Source organism: Hibiscus syriacus, unplaced genomic scaffold (genome assembly GCF_006381635.1).
Source record: "Hibiscus syriacus cultivar Baekdansim isolate YM2019G1 unplaced genomic scaffold, ASM638163v2 tig00109926_pilon, whole genome shotgun sequence".
NCBI lineage: Eukaryota > Viridiplantae > Streptophyta > Magnoliopsida > Malvales > Malvaceae > Hibiscus > Hibiscus syriacus.
Window position 1 is genome coordinate 1,558,348 of NW_024062532.1, and position 23,960 is coordinate 1,582,307.

A 23,960-nucleotide genomic window follows, 5' to 3' on the forward strand; every position below is an offset into this window, starting at 1 on the left:
TTCTTATCGTTATGTGTAATGAAAATTTGAGGATGAATTTTCTTAAAAGGAGGGGAGATTTGTAACATCCTCAATATCGGGTTAGTGACTAAATTGTAAGATTTCAAAATCTGGAGATTTAATTAGAATAATTGAATGGTTTAAAGACTTATATGAGAAATTTGGTGTAGGATTAAATTGAAAAGAATGAGGAATGAAATGATAGTATGGTCAATTGCAAAGAAAAAATATTTAATAATGGTATATATAGATACACGTGGAAGAAATGAAACAAAGTTTAGAGGTTTCTAGAGTTCTCTTCCTTTCTCTTCTTCTTCACGTGTGAAGCCAAGCAAAGGTGAGTTTTCTATTTAGATAATTTCTGGTTAAATTAAGGTTGGGTTATGATCATTAGAGTATAACTAAGCTTAAGGGAAGCTTAAGTTATCTTTAGGGAAGATTAAAGGGTTGGAGTTCTTGAGTGAAATCTTGAAATAGAGTTTATAATAAGAATTGAAAGTTGAATTTGACTTGCCATCAATAAGAATAAGAGATTTGTGAAGTTGGAAAGGATTAATAACAAAGTTGAAAGTTTGGTAAGATTCTTAAAATTTAAGAATCATGATGAGATATGGAAGATAAAGAGGGTTTATAAGGATATAAGTTAGTTTAAGTAATGGTAGTTGAGTTTAATGTCATGATAGGGGCTTAAAATAGAAGAATTGAGTGAAGAGTTGATGGGTTATGAGCTTAAAATGACATTTCTGGGCTATGTGCATCGATGCACATTCAATGTGTACCGATGCATCAAGGGTATTTCCAGAAATTGTTTAGTGTGTATCGATGCACATGAAGTGCATCGATGCACGCATTAAAAATGGAAACATCGAATGCCATTAGTGCATCGATGCATAAGGAGTGCATCGATACACCCGCTTAAAATAAAAACATCGAATATGATTTATACACCGATGCATAGACAGTGCATCGATGCACCCATCAAGGGATGCATCGATACATGGTGCAGTGCATTGATGCATACCTTTATTAAAAGATAAAAATAGCTTTCTTATTAGCTTAAGAAATGATAGTTTAGAATATATCAATTAGTATACTGATATGTATCAATGTATTAATATTTAGATTTAGAACGTAATCTCGTTCAGGAACAATTGAAGGATTAGAATCGAGTCAAAGCAAGGCTAAGGTGAGTACATATTAGAAGTATGGTACAATGGAATAAGACTTGTGATAAGTCTAATTCCTATGCTGATTTTCATATCACAATAGTTATGAACATGCATACATGATAATTATTATGATACATGCATAAAGTATATATGTTCATATGATTTGATAAATGATATATGTGAATAGATTTAAATGCACATATGACATGGTAAGTGATATGAGTTATATGATCACAAGAGAAATGACATGAATACATGAACATATGAAATATAAGAATAATGCCCATGGTATACGATATGAGAGCTATAGGTATAGTTGGCATACCAAGAGTCGAGGGTTCTACGTGGTCCTTCGGGACATATATGTATCCTTTGGAACATTTACAGTGTCTTTTGAGACAGATTTGATCCACTGGAATATGTATATGGTTCTTAAGGAGTGCTCATTCGGGACAAATACAATATATAGGTCCTTCGGGACAAAATTTCATAGCCCCTAGTGGGACCCATACGAGCTGTGGTGACAACATAGTGCACAACCTCAATGTACTCGAATACATTGAGTTCTCAAAAATGTACATGGGACTATAAAAGGTTATCAAAGGTAATTGCATTATTATAGTTATATGTTACCATATTATTATTGTTTACATTGAATTGTATATGATATGATTGAATGGATAGATTGCATGTTCATAATCATACGGAATGCATTATTATTATATTTATATGTCTCACTAAGTCTATGACTTAGCATGTAAGTGACTTACACGTAGGTACCAAGAATCAGGAAGAGCTGAAATAGGGTGGCAAGAACAGCAACACTGCTAGAAGATCATATCAGAAGTAACAGATAAAGTATGTCTTTTGTTGTGTATAGTGTTGGCATGTGAGAAAAAAGTCTGTTACAAATGCTCTGATCAGTTTTGTCTTGTTTTGATTAACTTTTGTAAAGTAACAATGTTATTTTAATGAAAGTTTTAAATTTTCTTGATTTTTTTCGTCAAGAGTCAAAGTTTGAAAAGACAATGTGACACATCGGACTCGTATCTGAGTCGGGTACGGGTTAAGGGTGTTACACATATTTTCCTAATATTTATTATTAGGGGCCTATTCTTATAGTTTATGTTTTCCTAATATTTGTATTAGTGTCTAATTTTTTACCAATACTTTTAAAAATTTATTATTAAGAGTCCAATTTTTTTAATTCTTGTTATTATGAGTCCAATTTCTTCAATATTTGTTATTAGGGGTAGAGTTTCTTTTCTAAAATTTATTTGTTATAATTATGAGTCTACTTTTTTAGTACTTTTTATTAGAAATTCATTTTTCAATATTTATTGTTATGAGCATACTCTTAAAATTTATTTTTTAAATATTTGTTATTAGAGACCAATTTTTTCAATGCTTGTTATATGGAGTTACCCTTAAAATTTATTTTTTTAACATTTGTGATTAGGAACAACTACTTAAAAAATGATATGCAACTACAACGACAATCATTATGTATTAGTAACGATATCGTCAGAAATCGCGATATCCATAATCTTTATGCTCATAATATCATATGTTATTAAAAATTCACAACTACAATATTTACAGTGACCATAATATCATTCACTATATCTGCAGTAGTGATAAATGCAATGCGACCGAAGACAAATTTAAACTGTAATTTAAATATTTGATTAGGGGCTTAATTTTTTTATTCACCCTAAGGCCACTAAAATCCCAGAAACGGGCTGGTATGTAATAAAAATATAATATTTTAGGTTAGATGTAACTTAAAATGTTATTTTTTTTCTTCTAATATTTTCGGTTAAACTAAAAAAATTTAACATATTAAGTATATATTTTATATTTTCGGTTAAACTACAATGTTTAGAAAAATTTAACCTAAAATAAGTTCATATATTTTATATTTTTTATGTATTTTTTTATTAAAAATCTGGTTTTGCTCCCTAGAATTTTATAAATTTAAGTTTATCATCCTAAAGAATTTATAAGTTCAAATTCATCCTCTAACTTAAAATTCTTCGTTTATCCTGTTCAAAACCCTAATCTACCCACTTGAAAATATAATTGTTTCTTTTTCCTTTCAAAATTTTCAGTGTAAACCAAACTTTATATTATCTTCCCAAAGTAGTCTGTAGGTGGGAACATTGGGATGTTGGTAAGCTATGAAAGCTTTTAGGTCAGAATCTGTAGCCATAAATTGGTGAAAATTGACTCATGTTCTAGTGGGTAAATGTCACTTGTCAATGGCCATACTACCCTTTGCTAATTTTACTCTTTAACCTCTATAATCTTTTTCTCTTGAAAAGTAACTATCATAGCCTTCTATTATCAGGGGAAAAAAATACTTCCAATATAAAATGACCCATAAATTTGGTAATTTTGATCAAATTGATCCATATTTTGTCGGGGTTTGATATTATCAGGACTTAAAATTTTTGTAGCAAGTTATCAAGTTCAAGAGGTAATTTTACCGTACAAAAATGTTCATGGGCTAATTTGAATGTCCGAACAGGTTGAGTTCTTTGTGGGCTTACGGATTTTTAACTCAAATGTGAAATATTTTTTTTCTCAAATAGAGCACATCTTTTCAAAATTTATTTTGGAATTAAAATGATAAATATTAAAATGTTCCTTTAATTGAAACAATAATTTTAAAAATTGTTTAATTGTTTGATTCTCATTGATGCTTCATTAGGTCAAAAAATTTCAATCGTTCACAATGTAAAATCCCTATAAATACCGTGTATAAACCTACTAGGTTAAACACAATTCAAAAACACGTAAAAAGAACTCAAAAACTATTCAAAAAGTTTTCTTTCCACTAGTTTTTTTCGACGATAGATGAAGGCACGAAATAGTTCGTGATCTCTACAACAGTGCAACTGTAGCTGATCATCTAGTTGTTTTATCTTAGGAGACAGACGACCAATGATCTCAAGCACCATGGAGTGACCGAAAATCTGTCTTAAGGAAACTACGTAGCTACAGGCTTCAACTCGTTTCCATTCAGTTGTTGCGATTCCAATCGTGTATTTATTTTACACTCCTTTCAATTATTTAATAGAATAATTTTTTTCATGTTATTAATCATTTTTTTGTTTTATTATTGATTTATGTACACGAACTTTACGATGAGATCCTGTCGTAGAATTAAATATCGCGACTTGTTTAAATCAATTACTTAAATAAGATTTTCTTTTTATTTTATCATCTCGAATTGTTATACTTCTAACAGATCTTTATAGTATCATGTTTATTATGAAAATGATTTTTCTTGTGGTAAAATATAATTTAAAAGCTTGTTTTATGTATTATGCATGATTGTGACTTGAGATCCTATATAAATGCTTTAAACTTTAGAAATAATGTTTAGCCTAGATGATAACTTGTTGATAGAATTTAGGGATAATTTCCATGTCATAGAAGGTTTTTTTTTTACTTTGATATTGATATTATTCATGTAGTATCGATATAAATTGAATAACTATAAAAGTTTGAGAAAAATGGCTTAGAGTATCAATACTATTCTTTACTGTATCAATGTTGTTTATCGAGCATCGATATTGAAGGTTTAGTATTAGTACAGAGAGAATTTATTCAAACATCAAGGCTTATGATGATATCAAAACTCTATGGGAGTATCAATACTCATGGTGATAATATTGACAATCATTTATTAGTACCGAGAAAGCAACAAATGCATTGTCTAAAACCATTGAATCCTACATAACATAAAATTTGACAATCTTTTTCTTCCTTTCAATCACAATAAGAGGGTCTTTGCTAAATTTTTATAGCTCCACCTTCATTGAAAAATTTGTACCATTTTGAATTTAGAGTACCTAACAGAAATTAGATTTGTTATCCAATCTGTCCCAACCCAAATTTGGTGATACGATCCAATAACAAAATTTTAATTTTCAAGTATGCAATTATCGTGATCGAGGCAAACAACCTAAATGCTCTAGTACCAATTTGTTAGAAGATAACAACAATTATAATGACTACACAATAAAATATTTATTAAGATTTTATGTAATAAATTCTTTCGAGAAAAGCGATGGAAAAAAGAGAATTTTTTTCACTAATATTAAAAATAAAAGAATACAAGAAGATTTTCAAAATTCTGCTTAACTTCTAACCAAAATTCATAGAATTTATTTATAGAGATTGTTGTTTTATTATAAATGAAACTTATTTAGTACAAATCTACTACTCTAGGTTTTCCACTATTAACCAACATAAAAGAAAATATATTTTTTTACTTTCTATTAAGTTAAAAATTTTATTCTCCTCAATCAATTTAAATCAAATCGAATTCAGGTCAAACTCTAACGAGTGATCGACTTTTATCGAGCGAAGATGAATAGAAGAAGAACTGCATTCACAAAACATTGAACTTAATCTTACTATTTACATGCCTTAGTGTTTATTTAATGATAGAATACATGATTCCATAATACTAACCCAAAACATTAGCTTGAAGAAATGCATATATAAACACACAAAATAGTCATTTTCATATACCATGATTTTATCCCTAATTCCAATACTAATGTGTCGATAATTAGAAGAGCTTACCGACCCTTTACATTAGGAGTGAGTGTTCGATCGAGTCGAGTAAAAAAATTTAAGTTACTCTAGTTCACGAGTCATATTTTATAATTCGGAGTTAACTTAAAAAAATTTCGAGTTGAGTTTATAAAATTCTAGTCAAGTCGAGTCAAACTTTTGAGTTTCTGTTTAAATTTAATTGCAATGTCTATAATATTATTTGTTTGCAATTTAAATAGTTTTTTATAATCACATACAACACACATATATATTTCTTCATATTTTTTTCATAAGTGATACATATATTATACAAAGTCAATAAACTCAGCTCAAGCTTGAAAATCAATCCTAATTATTAAAAATTCAGAGTAATTCAAGTTATTCTAGTTGTATTTTATAACTCAATTTGAACTTGAAATTTTCTCGAGTTGAATCGAATTTATGAATTATAACTTGAAATCAATTTAAATCAATTTTTTTCCGAATCGAGTTTAGTTTTGATTTTGAATATCAAAGTCAGTAAGAGTATTTACACATTCCCTACTAATATGACCTGGGTTGTAATGCCCATATCATATAGATGTGCCCGATTGTGATTCTAGTAAGAAACGTTTGTCAATGTTTTGAACTCTGAAATATCGTAAAACATATATGTGAGATGAATAACAATATAATAAAATTGATAAAGAAAGAATTGGTTAGATAGAATGGATAGTTTGAAGGTTAAGGATGGAGGATGGTAGTTGTGGTAAAATGAAAATGAAAAGTGAAGTGATGGGAAGATGTTGAAAGTGGTGTGGACTTTTATGGTTGCAAGGATGGCGGGTTGTGACCGGCTAGGTATAACGAGCTAGGAACCAACAATATATCTTGATGGAGTTGAAGTGGAGGAGTGTGGAACATGACCCACTAGATATATGAGAGCTAGGAACTAATGCTATAATAATATGGAACAGATAGAAGACTACAAGCACAACTTGAAGTCGATAAAGTGATCGCAAGAACTAAAATGAAAGCATTTTTTCAACGAGTTTATAATTCAAAAGTGGTGTCCTACAAATGATCCTTAGGTGCCTATTTATAGTGTGGATAGGCACCATATGAAAAGTTACACAAAAGAAATATGAATGCTCATCTTAATGTACTTGAATACAAATAAATGAGTTGTCTTCTTCCTTATCCTTTGATGGTCAACCATGTTGATTAAGTTGGATGAATTTGGACTGAATTTTGAATGTATTTAGCCTTATTTTTTTCCAAAAGGTAAAGGAGACTCTTGGGCTGCCTTGCTTGCTTACAAATAAATAAAAAGAGGATGAATGTACACATTCAACACGTCCAAATGAGGTTGTCCCTTCATACTCTTTGCTGAATTCCTCACTTAAATGAGTGAATAATTGAAATAACTCTACCTTTATTGTTTGTCTCATTTGCTGATTTTATGAAATAAAAACATCCTTGAATCATTTATCCCCTAGCTTAGCACGTGAATGGCCTTCAATGACTGATTATTTCAGCCTTGAATAGGTGAATATAAGGCTTGAATGCATTGTCTTTTCAAGAATATGAACAACCCTTGTGTGTAGATAAAATTTCAGCCTTGAATTGCCTTGATTGCATGAATAAAAATGGTCATCAATGGCTGGTCTCCAGGTTGAAGTTGAAGGGTCTCTCCATCATTCTACATGTCACATGCACCTAGACACACATATAGGATTTATTTAAACTAAGATGCATGAAACAATCAAAGAGTTAGTTTAATTAATGAACTAGTTAAATGAATGAACTAGTTTAATCAAAGAACTAACTTTATTAAATTTAACTAAATGCATGAATGAAGTAATTTAATGAATGATTTAAGATGCATAAATAAACTACTTCCCTAAATGAACTTAAACTATAAATGAAATGCATGCTTTAATGATCAGCACCCTTCATAAAATGCAATGGAGGTTGTGAAATATTTAAATTCTCATGTAAATGCATGCATGAGCAAGGTAAAACATTCCTCCCTTATCATTTCTCCTTTCTCACGTCTATGGCTTGTTGTAAACAATCTTTCCATTGTTGCTTGAAACTTCTTGGCCCTTGCACGTGTGATGGGGCTATTTGGGTACTTCTCCGGGTCCTTATCTTTGACATTCATATCACCTACTTCCATTGACCAACAATTATGACTCTCTCCTTTGTCATCTTTTTTTTTAGGGTTTTGATAGTATTTGTCAACGAAAATGCATTCTCAATCTCTTCAAGAGTCTTCATTTTCATTGTTTCTAACTATCGCCCACTTCAATATATTAGGTGACAAATTGTTGCCAACAAAATGACTAGTTAGTTATCTTCTTAATCATCATTTCAAAATCTACGGTACTATTATAATCTATTGGATTGTATCAAATGTTTCTAGTTCATGGTGTTACTCTTTATATTGCATTAAACACTAGGATTAACTTAAATAATTCAGATACTTCAATGAAAAAATATGAAAAAATAATATAATTTGAATACTTATTTTTATGGGTAAATTACACTAAACTTTACTCTCTCCCCTATTTCACTCATTGTACTTTAAATCCATTAGTTTTCTCACTGAACTTAATACATTTAGTTTTTTTTGGTCACTCCGTCATTAAATAGTTAACAACGTTAAAATAAAGTCAGTTTAGAAAAACGAAATTTTCACCAAAACGACGTTGTTTTGTATCTATATAACAACCAATTTATAACGCCGTTAGTGAGAAAACGGAGGAATGACCAAAAAATCAAATGTATTAAGTTCGGTGAGAAAATTGAACGGATTTAAAGTATAGTGAGTGAAATAGGAGAGAAAATAAATTTCAGTGATGATGGGTAATTTACCCTATTTTTATATTAAACCTAATAAAATACATCTATCATGTTATATTATAAACATGATATAAAATAAATACTTTCATAACTTAAGATTTACTTTTATCAATGAGTCTAATTACATTTTATACCTGGTTTTAATTGTGGTTGATTTATGCCTGGTTTTAATTGTGGTTGATAACTGTGTTACTTGTTTCCTTGTAACCTTCGAGGACTAGGCTCTGCAAAGGAAGTTTCTTTGGACCAGGATACAATTAGGCCCAAAGAATGAGGGGGACCAAAGCACAAATATTGAAAGTTTGGAGACCCTGAAATGAATTCTGAAAAGAAGGCACGCCCTCGTTTCTCGTTGACCAACTCTATAAATACAATAAACCCTAGTCCCTGGTCTAGCACATAATCTTTTCGCTTGGAAAAAAAATGGTCGAAAAGAGCCTTCGATCAACTTAGATCCTTCAGTACTCTGGTAATTACTATTCGATTTTACAGATACTAACAGTGTTAAAGCATCAAATGAAGCTTTTGGTTTGAAATTGATCTCACTAAACTGATGCTTGGTGCCAGGAAAGTGGGTATCTTTTGCTCGTCTGAGTAATTGAAAGCAAAATGATGAAAATAGTTTAAAACCCTAATTCCCGTGTGGGAATCCGATTCTGGGTCTTCAGAGTTATCTGATTGCTTTCCGAGATTATGTTTTTTTGTTCAATTTGTACAAAGGCGGGTTGGTTTTTATTCCATTTCTTTGTTTGGTTATTGGATGCAAAATGAGGAATTTTTTTAATGGCTGAAATTGATGTGGAGTTTCCGTATCATTTTAATGGTCTTCAAGGTTCTCTCATTGCTTAAGAGTTGCTTCTTTTAACCTTTTGGCCATTTTTTCTTTATATTTGGTCCCTTGGAGTTTGATGTATGAGCACCAGATATTCAAGTCTGATTTGTATTGCAATATTTCAGGCTATACGAGCATGGTGCTATAGAAATGTTTCTTCTTCATGTTCACTTTTAGCTGGACTTGAAAATTTCTGATGACTGGTACAGCAGAACTGGGAAGAACACTTTGCCTCTCGAGTCTTAACTTGCATCCCTGAAATTGACTTAATCCTTCTGAGACTTGAGAGTTTTTTCAAGTGTTCTGTTATTTTTTAAGTTTGGTTAAATTGACTGTTAAAGTTTTAGTAACATTTGGATAATTCATTTGTGTTCAAACCAGATTGGATGGTTTAAGTTGCACTTGGAAACTATCTTGCTGCTGAGATTAGAAATGTTACAATGATAAAACAAGACGTCTGTAGGAAAGAATTTGAAGGCAGGCCAGTTCTGATGGGATACAGTTTCTCGTCAAGGCTGTTGAATTTGACTTGTTAACTTTTATCTGCAGGGAAAGAGCCATTTGAAGAACTTTACTATTGAAGATGACAACCATTTGTGAGGCTTAAACAATACATCATGAAAATGGGTTCTGATTCTTCACAGGGTTCTACAGTATAGAGAAAGAAAACCATTCTTAGACCTTTAACTAAACTGGATAGATATGTTCTCATTTGTTTTGTACTTCTGAACCTGACCTTCAACAGGTTGTTAGTAAAATATTGCAAATTTTGGCTGTCATTATCTTAAATCGAATCTCTTACAAGCCTTTTTCCTGTAATCTAGCACTTAAGTTGGTGACAATTGTCTAATTAACCGGATGATGGGAAGAGGGTTCTCTAAATGAATGGCATGCCCGCAGTTGGGAACCACAACATCTGATGGAGCTTGCTCACTTCATCATCTCTATCATGGTCAATTTTGTGCCACATTTTCTGAGCCACCGTTTGGAATTTCTCATCTTCCTCTCCAACAACGAGCATAAGAGGTGTCTTGCAATGCTTCAAGTCTTCCCATAATGACCTATGATAAAATGAAAAATGAGAAGTTAATGATGTTCATTTACTGATAGTCACTTTATAAACCAAACGGATGCACGACTCTTTGTTCTTACCATCACCATGCACTTTGCAATAGAACTTTAATAAAAGAATTTACTCTCTCACTAATGAAACATGGGTCTATCAACAAACTTAGAACTCTTTAACTAAAATGATAAACTGAAAAATAAGCAAATAAATAAAAGGGCTTACGGCTGTCTTCCAGGGCTCAAGTCAGACAAAACTCTTGCAAGACCTTGCAAGTCATTGTGCAGTGATCGTCTAGAGATAATTTGATTAAAATTGGGATGTTTTCTCAAGCTGTTCAATGGATATCAGCATGGAGGTGAAGAAAAGTTCTGGGATGCTATAAAATAACTTTTAAGAAATGCAACAATAGAGAGATAAGAAAATCACCTCTTCCACAAACCTCCAGAATACCAAGTGTCTAGAAAGAGCTTTAAACCATGTGTAACAAGGGAACAAGCTTTCGAGTCGTCTTTAGCCCAGCGAATTTTTCTTGTGACTGCATTTTCTAATCCAGGACTACCCGATAATATAACAGCCCCTTCAATCTGAACAGGTTTGCCATCATCAATAATGCAGATATAATAATTTAGTTCAAAGATGAACAGTATCTTGCACTCCATGAATGTACCTTATCACCAAATTTAAGCGCCATGTACAGAGCAATCCTTGCTCCCATAGAATATCCAACAAGAGTAACTTTACCAGGAGTTATGTCTTCAATTAATTTAAACAGCAAATTGGCAACTATCTCGATTGACAACGTTGCTTGCAGTGCAGCTTTGCCATCAGCACGGTTCTTTATCTTTGTTTCCCCATGGCCAGGCAGGTCAACTGAAATGCATCTTGCAGATCCCGAGATAGCATGCATGATTGGAACCCATTCTTCATTTGTCCCAAGAAAACCATGAAGAAATAGAATCGTGCTATCCTGCATTGGTGAAGGTAAGGTGCGGTTAGCACTCCATAAGTGGGAATAAAAAATAAAGTTCTGCACCACTCTACAAGCAATAGCTACAGTATGTCTCAAGCATTCATTTGTGCATCAGCCACAGAGAAATGCAGTCAAGAAAAAGATAGAGAAAAAGAAAGCACATAGATGTTATCCAAGTTTCTCACATTATTTCTCTGACCATCTCTTGTACGTTGACGGAAAAGAGAAATCATCTGAATCCAGAGCTAGGTGATATCTTAGGACCTTTTGGCTAGTAAAGGTTCTATGGATAAAATTACGGTTCATTTGAAATTTATGCAGGAGATGGGTAGCATCAGCAACAGATGCTTCTATAAATCCAGTACTTGGATTACGTTCAATGCCGAGCATATCAGTCGTTACATCTTCTTCAAGCCAGCGAAATGTCCCAAGACCATGAGCAACAGAAGGAACTAGGTTATTCTTCATCAATTTGCATGTGTCAGCATTCTGCCAATCCAGATAATAGGAAAACACTATATACGCTGACAATGCTAGGCCACTTTCAAATGCAGCACTAATAACGGCCAGCTTTCCTTGTCTTTGTGCCCACCGTGCGATTATCGCAGCCCTCTCAAATCCACCAATTACAGTTGGTTTAATGACCTGGAAGGACATATAAAACCAATGCATATCAAGATCACAACCAAAAAGTCGCTTTGAATTGAAAGATCTTCATAAATTGTTATGCTCTAAAAGATGCACAATGAGTAGTTTCCTATTATCAAAGCCATGGTGTGCATCCTCATTTGAAAGTTAATGCTGGTAAACTGGACCCATTTAACCTTATAAGCATAGCTTATATTAGAATCATGCTGCTCTTGTCAACGACCATGGCAATTATGATTTCTGATGATCGCAACAAAAAGAATGATGGATACTTGACAAAATAATGCTCCTATAAAGCTAGAAACAAGATCATTATAGATATTGGCTCTCCAACTTCTCATGGATTAGCTTAATTACTGATTATTGCTTTAGCTATATGAACAACCAGGGAGGGGACACATGAGCTTTCTAACGTGTGCTCTCGCATATATTCTGATACAGAAAACTTCAACGGAAAGTTCTAATTGGCATGGTTCTAACAATGCGATTGCACAATTCTAGCTCAACATTCTCACAGTTTGGCTGGGTAAATCTAAGTATAACAGTTGAGGTTTAGAAAGAGTAATTCAACTTGATAAACCCACAATACATGAAGTACGCCACCAAGATTGAATGACATGTGCCCTGTTGATTAAACAATGATTTAAGAGTACTCACCAAAGCAACTATTCCCGGGTGATTATACTTGACAAGCAGATTCAGAGGATTTTCTGGGCAGTTATCAATAGTTTCATCCAATGCCACAGGTAAGCCACTTTCTTCACAGAACCTAATAATATCAGCCTCATCTTGAACAGGCTCCTGAAATATATTGATGTCGAAGTCAGAAAAAAACTCCCAAAACCTGTTGCAAAACCAGTAAGGTAGGAATCCACTTGGGACAATTGAAGGAGTAAAGCAGTCATGTTTATCAAGCTTTTGACAAGTTTTACCTCAATATATTGCAAGGTAGAATCCTTCACCAAGAAGCCAAATTTAATAGCTTGTTCATATGTCCAATTATGGTTGGCATCGGCACGAAGTTCAATGTGGCAACCAACCTTCTTTCTTACTTCCCGTATGACAGCAGCATCTTCAACTGGATCTACCCTACGTGCAACCTTTTGTAGAAGAACCATCAATGAGAAACTTAAAATCTTAAAATAAAAATAAAAAAACAGACTCAATAAAATTTACTAATCATATGCTACAATAGTCTTGGCAAAAAGACAGGAAAAGAAACCAGTTAATATAAGTGAATTGCAACATCAAAAGAAAAACCACTTAGGTTTAACGCACCTTTATCTTAATTGCCGTAAACCCTTCTTTGACAAGATCAGTAGCAATATGACCAACTTCTTCCGGACTACCACTACTATCAAGAAGAGCACATATACGAACACTCGGCGATTTTTCATATTTTTCTTCATTTCTTTCCCTCAGAGGATGAAGTATCTTCAATAAACTAGAACCTTGGCTCACTGCTATAGCATTGAGGATTGCCATCTCCAAACCACATCTGACACTTGGAAAGAGTGAACATGCCTGCATAACAATAATTAAATAAGCTAAGCATAGAAGATCAGGATCCATTGATTTTTTTAAAGATAAACGCACCTAGGAGGAACATTAATGTTTTTGACCCACATTTTCCTTTTTACATCCTGCTTACTAGATACACATTTTACTAACAAAAAGTAGATATATCTGCCTACCGGAATTCCTAAAGTTTTCCATATCCAAGAAGAAAATGAACTCTTGAGCATTGGTAGAAAATAATTAATGGAAGCTCCTTCAGTTGTATGAAAAAGAAAACGAAGTTGCTCTTCTACATCCAACAGATTTTCTTGGCAAATTTCAAGGGGCGTAACCTGTTTCAGAAGAGTAAGGCAAAAATAAATAGGACTGAACGGTAGCTTGCACAAAGTGACAGAAGATGATGGAAAACAACAGGTCAAAAAAATAGAATAAATATTCAAGAAAAGAGAAAAAGAGAAGATGATAATAACATACAAACTTATAAACAAACAAATAATGAATCTAACATAAACTAACCTCTCCATACCCAATGCTTCCATCTTCAAGAATCAAAGACAAAATAAAACCTTCTCTATAAAATCTGGTGCGGTCATGATCAAACACTCTTGAAGTAGGTGGAGCACAAAGCCGAATTCTGGAACCATATAAATTTGAAAAATATATACTAAACAATCCCCATAACTGGTAAAGTTAAGGAAGTTTCAAATCTATTCTTCTCACAGAAACAATACCTGTAGAGAGAATAACTAATTGATTTGATTTTGTAGTGGCAACCTCGTGACAGAGATTCTGAAAGAGAAGGCTTTGAAACGACACCTAAAGCATGTTCAGCTGCTCGGTAAGCAAATTTTCTTATATAACTAAGAAACAGAGAAAGATATGTCAGCAGATTGACCGGGTATTTACCTCAACTCGGAAATCATAATTGGTCAAGAAACTTTAGAACCTAATTACCTGTGGAAAGTGGCATTAGCATCAATGGAGCTCTCAACTTCAATGACACAATCTGTGTCTCCTTTCTGTGATGAGATTAAAGCCTCAAGTAGTTTCATTTTCGTTTTTACTTCCAAATGCTTCACCCTGTGTATTAGTGTCAAAGGAGAAGTTTCCAATGGAAAACCTTAGTGAGGAGGTTCATTTAGATTGCAATTTAAGGAAATCATATGCTATAGAAAAAGTCAAATTAGTTAATAAATGGCATTAACATTTCTGTTGTTGAGATATTCAGCAAGCTGTAATCTTCTAACAAAACATCTAACTGAAAAAAAAAATACACTAGTAGAAAATGGTTCAGAAAGAAGGATAGATATGGTTGCTGAAGAATTGTAACAGATTTTGAACCTCAAAATTAATGTATAAGATTAGAAACCAAAAAGTATGTAACTCTTAAATATATTTTCCCTTAACAAAATGTTTAAACAGATAAGATGTAGTAGGCATTAAATTGACACAGACCTGATACATTCCAACTTACAAGTAAATTCTCTACTTTTAATAATAAACATGTAACATTAAATATATGCAAGTCTGTGTGTATATAGGGTGAAAACCTCCCACTGCACATATGATAATTATGTGATCAGTTTTGATAAATACCAACAAAAAATTGAAGGATTTACCCATGCGCCTCACAGAGTCTCTGGACTGAAATGTTATGTGAAGTATAGAAGTATTGATTCAACACTCTTGGATCAGTTCTATCTGCAACTGGAAGGAAGCTGAATATTGCACCGCCACGATTGTTGATCACAAGTATTGTCATAGGTTTTCGCAACATCCTTAAAATAAAATAAAATTTGAAAGCTAAAACCACTTCATGGCCAGCATGAAATAAATAATAATAAATAGGTTTTGTTATACAACTATTTTAGAGAATGGAAACTACGCATCTCACAATTGAAAACATTGTTAAAGTACAGAGATTTAACAGTAAAGAGTTAACTGACAAGACTAATGAGACCTCCAACTTTTAGCAAAAACTGACAAGACTAATGGCATTATACATGGGCAGGATTATTTGTGTTTCAAAGTTGTTGAATAAAGGATCTATTACGAACAAAGAGAACAAAGAATATTACCTCTGTTTCAGAATTGCCAAGCCATTTGTATCATGAAGGAAAGAAATATCTCCAACCATACACAGCACCTAAACATACACATAAATATTTATAGATATCCTCAAAGTGGAACGTATATAGAAACAAGAAGAGAAACTAAACACAAAAATATAAGGCATGGATAGGAAGAGAAAAAGAAGCAAGAACTTAGCAAAGATTTCCCTTGTTTCCCATGAAGTTTTAGCATCGTTAATTATGGGCAAAAGAAAAAGAAAACTAGAAAAGGAATCTGCTTATGGAAGTTCAAAAGTTTAGCTAAGTTTTCTATCTTTATGAAAGATGTCTTTCTAGCATCCAAATCAACAAAAGGGGGAAAAGCGTAAGAAATAATAGTATCATAAAGAACAACATTCTACCAGAAGTAGTACGTATAAATGCTTCAGAATGTCAAAAGGATTAAAGTGAATACATACTCGCTTATTGCATCCTACAGCAAAACCAACAGCTGTGCTGAGCAAACCATCAATTCCACTAGCACCTCTATTTCCAGCAACCAATATCCCCGTACATGGTAATTCTGTATTTAAAATCATATCTGCAACACTGTGAGTATCACTTCTCCAATTGCATCCATACATGTCTGCATCACGTATTACCATGCTGTTTCCAATAAAAAGAGCAGACTCAGATGAAAGTGCCTCTGAGATTACATGTGCAATATAAGGTTCTAACAAAGAGTGTTCAGAAGAAACTTGAAACGATATCTCCTGTCCAACCTACAATAGATGGAAAGTGTACTTCAGAGGTACAGACGAACACAAGAACGACAGACCATAATATCATCAATTTTCAGAGAGACGAATTATCAGTAATTTTGGTAGAAAGCAATAAAGAAAATATGCATCTCGTCTTGCATCCTCATTTATCCCAACAATGGATGCAATTATATAACATCAATTCTAAATAAGGAAAAATACAAAAAAATGTAAAATCACAAGATACTGTGGAGACAGTGTAGAGTTTCCTTTATGGACCAAAAAAAGGAAAGAAATTCAAGCTGAAGTCTAGAATAAAGATGAATATGTGTTTATATGCTCTGAACATGGGAAAAATATTGAATTAAATCAGGCCAACATTTACAGAATGGCATAAAACTTTGGCACCAAGCAGCCGTGGCAATACAATAACATCATATGCAAAGACTGTTGTACTTGCATTTTCAAATTTCGTTTGGTACCAAATTGTTGCCAACTAGATAAACCAAACACAAGGTGCAACCATACTCAACCTATTGATTCATTTATCCTAGATATTGATAAAAAAAATATAAACTGAAAAAAAAAGAACAGACAACAGACGATGCATTAAAATGCACAACACACAGATAAATGGAACATGGAGAGAATCACAGCCTTATATCAATACCATCATATTCAGCGCTTGTAGATAATCATGCCATTTTCTGCTTCTATGTGGAATTTGGGCTTTCAGTAAAATATTAGCAAACTCAATGGCAGAGCTTTGGATTTTATGTGTTACAAAATGTGAAGGATCGTGACGGTTTGGGTGATCGTCAACCAAGATATATGAGCATGGGAAACATTTCTCCAGCATCTGAGAGATTCGCTTGCTTGTAATCCGACTCCCAATCTGCTAAGAATTAAGAATCAGAAGAAAACAACAAGAAAGGCATATAGAATCATGAATGACTTGGTATCAATGATCTACTAACTTAGGCACAAAATAATAACAATCATTCATTTATTTCATGCACTGTTATCTACAGTAATTGGAAACATTATCCCTTGCCATACAAAAGGGTATTAAACCCAGTAGAAGAGGAAAGAAATGAAGTCCCACCTGAACAATTACATCAAACCGGACCAAATCCCTAACTGAATCTGAAAGTAATGCATGGTCAAGATAGTCAACGAAAATAATATTCTGTTCAACTTCAGGAGAGGACGACAACAACTTTCTCAACCTTATCCCGGACAATATGTCAGCCACAACAGGCCATTGAAGGTATTTTGCCACATGAAGAACTGCCCATATCTCATCCTCTGTAGTGATGGCACCAACAAGTAGGAGCCCTTTGTTAACACTTTGAATTTTTTCTAGAACCTCTTCCATTTGGCCATGTGTACCATTATTACATAAATAAGAATGCTGCACCATAATATACTTGGTAAATGGTTCAGCATTAGACATCCAAGTATCTAATCCTTCCAAACAATTTGATTTCCATTTTTCTGGACTATTATCTAATGGCTCCCTAAAAGGACAGTTAATATGAACAGGACCAATTGGTGGAGATGTTGCCCAGTGAAGAGCAGAGTCCAGTGTGGTAAGAACCATCCGAGCAAGGATTTGATCAGTGGGAGGTGGAAGACTGAAGAAGAACCTTACAAAAGAACCAAAATGATTCACCTAGTATACAAATCAACACAATAATGTTAACAAATAAGCAAATGGATATATATTTATACGTATGTATAGTGTAAGGTAGTGTGTATGATCAATTGTGATACAAGCAAATACAAAATAAATTCTAATATAAAAAATTGTTATATGTCTACAAAAACCAATATATTGAAACTATAAACAACTGCGTTACAAGAAAATACAAAATAAATTTTGAAATATGTTACTTCAATTTCATTTCACCTGATTGATTGATTGGTTTGCTCCACAATCCAGAAGCTCTGGAGGACGATCTGCTGAGAGTATCAGAAGGGGTACAAAGTCTTGGCTGGCTTCAACCACCTTAGGTATGACAAGTGAACATTACTAGTACGTAATTTTTCGTTACAATTTGCAAGATAGAATGTTACAACAAAATATGAATTGAAAACCCTAAAAGCATATTGATTAACTAAACCATGGAAAATTATTGATCATATGATGTTCCTTCACTGGCACGGCACTTTTCATAGATTTGCACTGAAACTTACAGCAGGTAAAAGATTTGAAACCGCAGTTCCTGATGTTGTTATAATGACGGCCGCTTTCTTAGACCCTCTTGCATACCCAATAGCATGAAATGCAAGTGATCTCTCATCAAAGCATGAAACACAGGTTATTAAGGGATGAGCAGAAGCGGAAAGAGCAAGAGGGGTTGACCTTGATCCTGGAGCTACACAAAAATACTGCAATGAAGAATAATCAGGCAAACCCAGCAGAGTACAGACATATCTGACGATGAATAAAACTCACCGTCAAGTCAAGGCGAGAACATTCTTCAACTATAAGTGATGCCCAAACAGCATTGATATTTGCACAATCTTGAATGGAATCGGTTGTTTCGGCGGCCTAACCCAACTGACAATCAGAAGGAAATATAAAATTTTAACAACCATCATCCAGTTTGTTTATTGCAACATTCTATAAAGATCCTAATATCCGCATCATTTGCTGCATTAACTTTTTCGAACAAGAACATTTTGTGTTATTATCTAATTTATCTTTGATACAAGGTAAAATTAAAGATGATATTGATACCACAATTTGGGTCGACTAATCCTAAAAATAGCCGTTTAGTTCTATTGCATGAATCCTCAAAACTATTAATTGCATTTACTTTATTTATTTTATTCCTGCTTCTTTGAATAACCAAATATTAGCTAAGCGATAGTTTATGTCTTTCATTCCATTTACAGAAAAAAAACATGTGTTTGCAGAAAAAACCAATTGATACTGATACAAATTGCCTGTCCTCCTTGCACTTAGCATGTAGAATATCAGTGATATTTTTCTTCATATTCAAATAACAGATGCCGTACGGACAGAGTATTTAAAAGATCGAATTCCAGAGTAACCAGCACAAGTATTATACCACGTTGCGGGCAACACCAATGGTAGATGAAAACCTGAGACAGAACTGCATGGAAGAAGGTGCCCCTTTCTGCAAGAAAATTTAGTACATAAAGCCATTCAGAAAACTGTTAATTTTAAGTAAAGACAGTAAACACACTTGAAGCAAATTGGGTTATGAAAAATTAAGTATAAATTATTACCAGAAAAAAGGAGTTACCAGTTCCAAGGTGAAAGCTTCAAAATCTCTTCCGCCAGAAGGGATATTCATATATGCCTAGTAAAACATTGTGATCAATAATAACACCTAAACATCAATGATGTGATTCTCAATTGTGCCCTTTCCCAGGGACAAACTCAGAAAAGCATACAAGTAATTTTGCTTGAAGACATAAATCAAAATCATTTGTCTTCGCTCTTCAACATTAACACCGGAAAGCGGGTAACTATAAAGACAAATAATTACAATAAAGTTGCTTAAAGGTGAACTCTCCTCTACATGGACAAGTTCATTGAAGTTGTATAACCAACTTTGTTCTTACTACTTCTCTTAATTCTAATGTTTTAGATCCAATTATGTTATGGCATTTCGCCTTGGTCATCCAAGCCTTGATCATCTTACAAAACTATTTCTGCACCCAACTTGAGGGAGAGTGTGGATAGCTGTCATGATTTAAAAAACTATTAGAAAAGGATTTTTTTCTGTTTATCTTTTTAGAAGATAAGTTTTCTTAGGAGATAAAGGTTAAGAAAGAGACAACTAGTTAAATTCTACTTTTGTAATTCTCAACCTATAAAAGCAAGCTGGTTTTTTATTTTTTTAAGAAATACAAACAGAACTTAGGTTCTCTTCATTCGAAATTTCACTTTCTATGTTCTTGGAATATCTCTTCCTTTCTTCTTAGAATATTAAAATAGATTACCATGTGAAAGTCTACTTTGCTCTAAGCAAAACTGGCCATCATCCTTAAATAAGCAAAGATCAAAAGTCCAGGTGGCACAAAATAAAGTCATTGAGACGAAACAAGAATCTAAAAAGGAACATATATAGAGAAAGGAACAGGAAAGCAAAGTGCAGAATGCATACCATTTGCATAGTGTTGTACTCAACCACATTAAGTTTTCTAATGGCAGCTCTTACACGTCCAGAGTGGCATCTCTCCGTAGCGGGCCAAAAATGAGAACTTGCCTGAAGAAATTCAGCAAAAGGTATTTTTAAACAAAACTTTAAAAACGGACTGAAAGTGAAAAACATAAGCACCTCAGGAAAAATATTTCAACCAGATGAAGAGCAACTAAAGCAAGGTTTCAGCAATAACCATAGACCTGGGAAGCAATCATGCAAGTACATTTGAAACTTTAAAATCAAGCAAACATATCTTACATGAAAAACCGAACATTCAAACTTAAAATTTCTTATTTTATTCATTTAGCCATTTTTTACAACGAAACATAGAATGAAGATTATTATGGGCACTAGGTTAATTTTGAGAACTGTGAATACAATCTTATCATTTCCTAGCAAAGACCTGTTACAAAAAGTTTGAGGGGCATTGTACAAGTTCCATACTATTAAAAGTCAATAAAAACATTTAGGCTTCATGGTTTAATTAGTTCTATGAACTTGGCATCAAAATATCACGCCAACTGGAATCCAGAATTCATCATCCTAACAGAATACCTAAGTTATACAAACTGAAAGTAAGACGCAACATGATTAGGCATAGGAAGTTACGAGAACCTGATAAAGGCTGATTCATAAGAATGAATGGCCTGCTCAAATGTACACGAGTAAGAATCACACCATGCTAAGGTGGCTGCTAAAATAGAGATACCATCATGCTCATCTAACTCAATCTGCTGAAACAGATGAAAATCGTAAATACATGCAGCACTTTCAACAGAAGTTTGGCAGTGATCAAATAACATTTGACTTAGATTATCAATGAAGAAAACAGAAAGGTATATTGGCTGCATTAAAATACATGCTAACTGCTAAATGCGAACAAGCTTACCAGAGGAATGAAAAAGTAAAAAGAACCATCCTTGTTCTTCACAGAAGAGAATTCTGTGTTGAAATTAATATCCAGAAAACCATAAGTTGACAGAAGGACCGAATCATTCAAAAGAAATCTGCAAAAAAGCTATAGTACGTTCTTTACGTATGAATTATTTCAAAAAGAATGTTGAAGTAAATAATAAATTCCTTCAGCTAATCTAACACAACGTGAAAAACATTCAAAAAAAATGCATCAAGGAAAAACTAATCTTCAAATTCAAGTTACAGGAAAATAAGAATTCAAGAAGCTAAACTTCAGGGTTCAATACCAACTTAGAGCGGAACTAAACACAAATTTTCCAGGTCAAACAGGACAGAGACACCAACTTCCTAGGAGACTAAGCTTGATAGATTAAAGCACAGTCAGTTTCTGGTTACTTCATCACACAAGAGTTCTCCTTTTATGAATTTTGCAGCATAAATCAAATGTACGAATACAATGTTGTTTTGTTTTATATTTTTCATAAATAAATAGCTTTGCAATAATAATTACTAGCAAAACTAACAAAGGATCAAAGGCATCTTGACAGATCATTTCATTCAAGTTGATATCAAGAATATTAAGACTCTTAGGAAAGCTGTTTACAAACAAAACGCTAAAAAAGAAAATAAGAGGAAACACATGTAAAAAAAAGAATAGCACTAACCTCTTGGTTGAACTTAGTTCTCCAGGTACAAAAGAAGAGTTTGTAAAGGAAATAGCAGTTCCAATACCAAAACTCCACGAACTCCATTCATGTATAATGATTTACATGTCGGACTGGCCGTCTCCTTAGAAAGAAAAAACAAAGGAAAAACACCAGAGGACTCTGGTTGAGAGCAAAACCAATTTAAAGCTTTTGCACTTGGGGGCACAGCAACCTGCAAAGACAACAATCACACTGCATTGATTCTAATAAATGAAACAAAAGAAAAAAAAAAGTAATTAACAATGTGTTTTTCAAAATCTAGTTTCTTCACAACCTGACAAATAAAACACATCAATTATGTAAGTACTAATTCACTGGCATATATACTATTATCAAACAAATCAACATACCAAAATTTTATCGAGAAGACATAGCATAATTCACAAATGGAATTTTTTTCCTCATTGGAAACCACATTGAGATGCAAATTTGATTTTAAAAATATAACTTTAAATGAACAGAATCATTTCAGTAAAAATTTTGTGTGTGTGATATATACCTGAAATCTCAAAACTCCACTAGAAGCACAAGGAGGATTAAACTTCAACTCATCCACAGCCGCTTTAATACTCTGAAGACCATGCTCAAGTGTTAAAGCCGGTGGCAAAGTGCGCGTAATGCAGGTCTCCACCACCAATTCATCATCTTCCACTCCGGTAGGATCCATTACGGGTCCATCAAACCTCACCACATTGGCCATCTAATAAAATCCCAACAACACGAAACCATCACAGCCCAGTTTGTAACCAACTATAAGCCAAACGAATATTAAAAAGAAGAAGAAGATGAGGACGTAAAGGAAACACCTTGAGATTGCAGGAGATGATGTCATTTTTTAGTGGGAATCCTGGGAATGTGATTGCTTTTTTGGAGGGAAAAACATGGTTTCTAAGGTGGGGTTTTGGAATTAAGGATAGAAATGGGACGGGAAGATTGTCTCTTAGTAATAGCATTAGAGATTTTCGGAGATTTTATGGAAGCAGGGAAGGAAGAAATGTTTTCAGATAGAGTCAAATTTGAAGATGAAAACGAAACGGATAGATAAGCAAAGGTGGCCTTGGCTTGGCTACAAGGCGGAGCTGGGCGGGCCGTATTCGGGCTTGTCTAGGAGGCCTCATTTTATCAATATATAGCCAAATAAAATAGGAATTTAGATAATTTAGTGAATTTTTTTTATTTCTTATTTTTGAATAAGCTGATATAAGTTAATATTTATTTTTATTTTTTTTAATTATTGATAATGTACATGTTTTGATACAATTATTCGAATTTATGATCATAAAAGAGAACAATATTTATTTAACGTAATTTTTTATTGTTGTAAATGTAATAATATTTTTTAAATATTTTATATATGCATTTAAGCACAATGATAATGTTATTTTTCATATAATTATTTAGGCCATAAGCATGTTTTCACATCGAGAGTGTCTAAAACATATCATTTATCTCAAACATAATATGGTAACACTATCAATATATCATATATTATACATAATATATACATGTAATATATAATCACAAAGGTAAATTAAACATATTCATATAGTCGAACTGGCAAAGCCAATATGTTTTTTTATTAACTATTAGTATCTGATTTATTAATCGACTAGTCTAGATCGAATAATGTATAGGCGAGTTTGCTTCATTCCCAAATGCTCAGGATTTGAACATCTGACCGTACTTAATGGATCTAGTGTCTCGTCTCACTAGACCA

General features: G+C 33.1%; 1 protein-coding gene and 2 non-coding genes across 3 annotated transcripts; 2 read left to right on the forward strand and 1 right to left on the reverse strand.

Annotated features, from left to right (window-relative positions):
* Window positions 1-9,191: 9,191 nt before the first annotated feature.
* Window positions 9,192-9,271, forward strand: LOC120210774. Its single transcript, XR_005524527.1, has one exon. It is a non-coding gene; the product is annotated as a small nucleolar RNA R160 (small nucleolar RNA).
* Window positions 9,272-9,349: 78 nt separating this feature from the next.
* On the forward strand, window positions 9,350-9,434 carry LOC120210773. The gene has a single exon (XR_005524526.1). It is a non-coding gene; the product is annotated as a small nucleolar RNA R160 (small nucleolar RNA).
* Window positions 9,435-10,095: 661 nt separating this feature from the next.
* On the reverse strand, window positions 10,096-23,238 carry LOC120210713 (protein PHYLLO, chloroplastic-like). The gene is given in 32 exon segments (XM_039209414.1): window positions 10,096-10,333; window positions 10,336-10,481; window positions 10,712-10,819; window positions 10,916-11,073; window positions 11,157-11,456; window positions 11,645-11,661; window positions 11,664-11,681; window positions 11,684-12,104; window positions 12,765-12,908; window positions 13,040-13,207; window positions 13,386-13,631; window positions 13,802-13,957; window positions 14,142-14,259; window positions 14,357-14,485; window positions 14,580-14,705; window positions 15,245-15,403; window positions 15,704-15,771; window positions 16,156-16,458; window positions 17,108-17,332; window positions 17,543-18,112; window positions 18,350-18,448; window positions 18,637-18,831; window positions 18,899-19,003; window positions 19,518-19,586; window positions 19,716-19,772; window positions 20,583-20,679; window positions 21,231-21,352; window positions 21,511-21,628; window positions 22,202-22,274; window positions 22,277-22,415; window positions 22,743-22,943; window positions 23,050-23,238. Coding segments are annotated over 32 exon segments (5,088 nt in total). The 5' UTR covers window positions 23,197-23,238; the 3' UTR covers window positions 10,096-10,247.
* Between the last annotated feature and the right edge of the window lie 722 nt (window positions 23,239-23,960).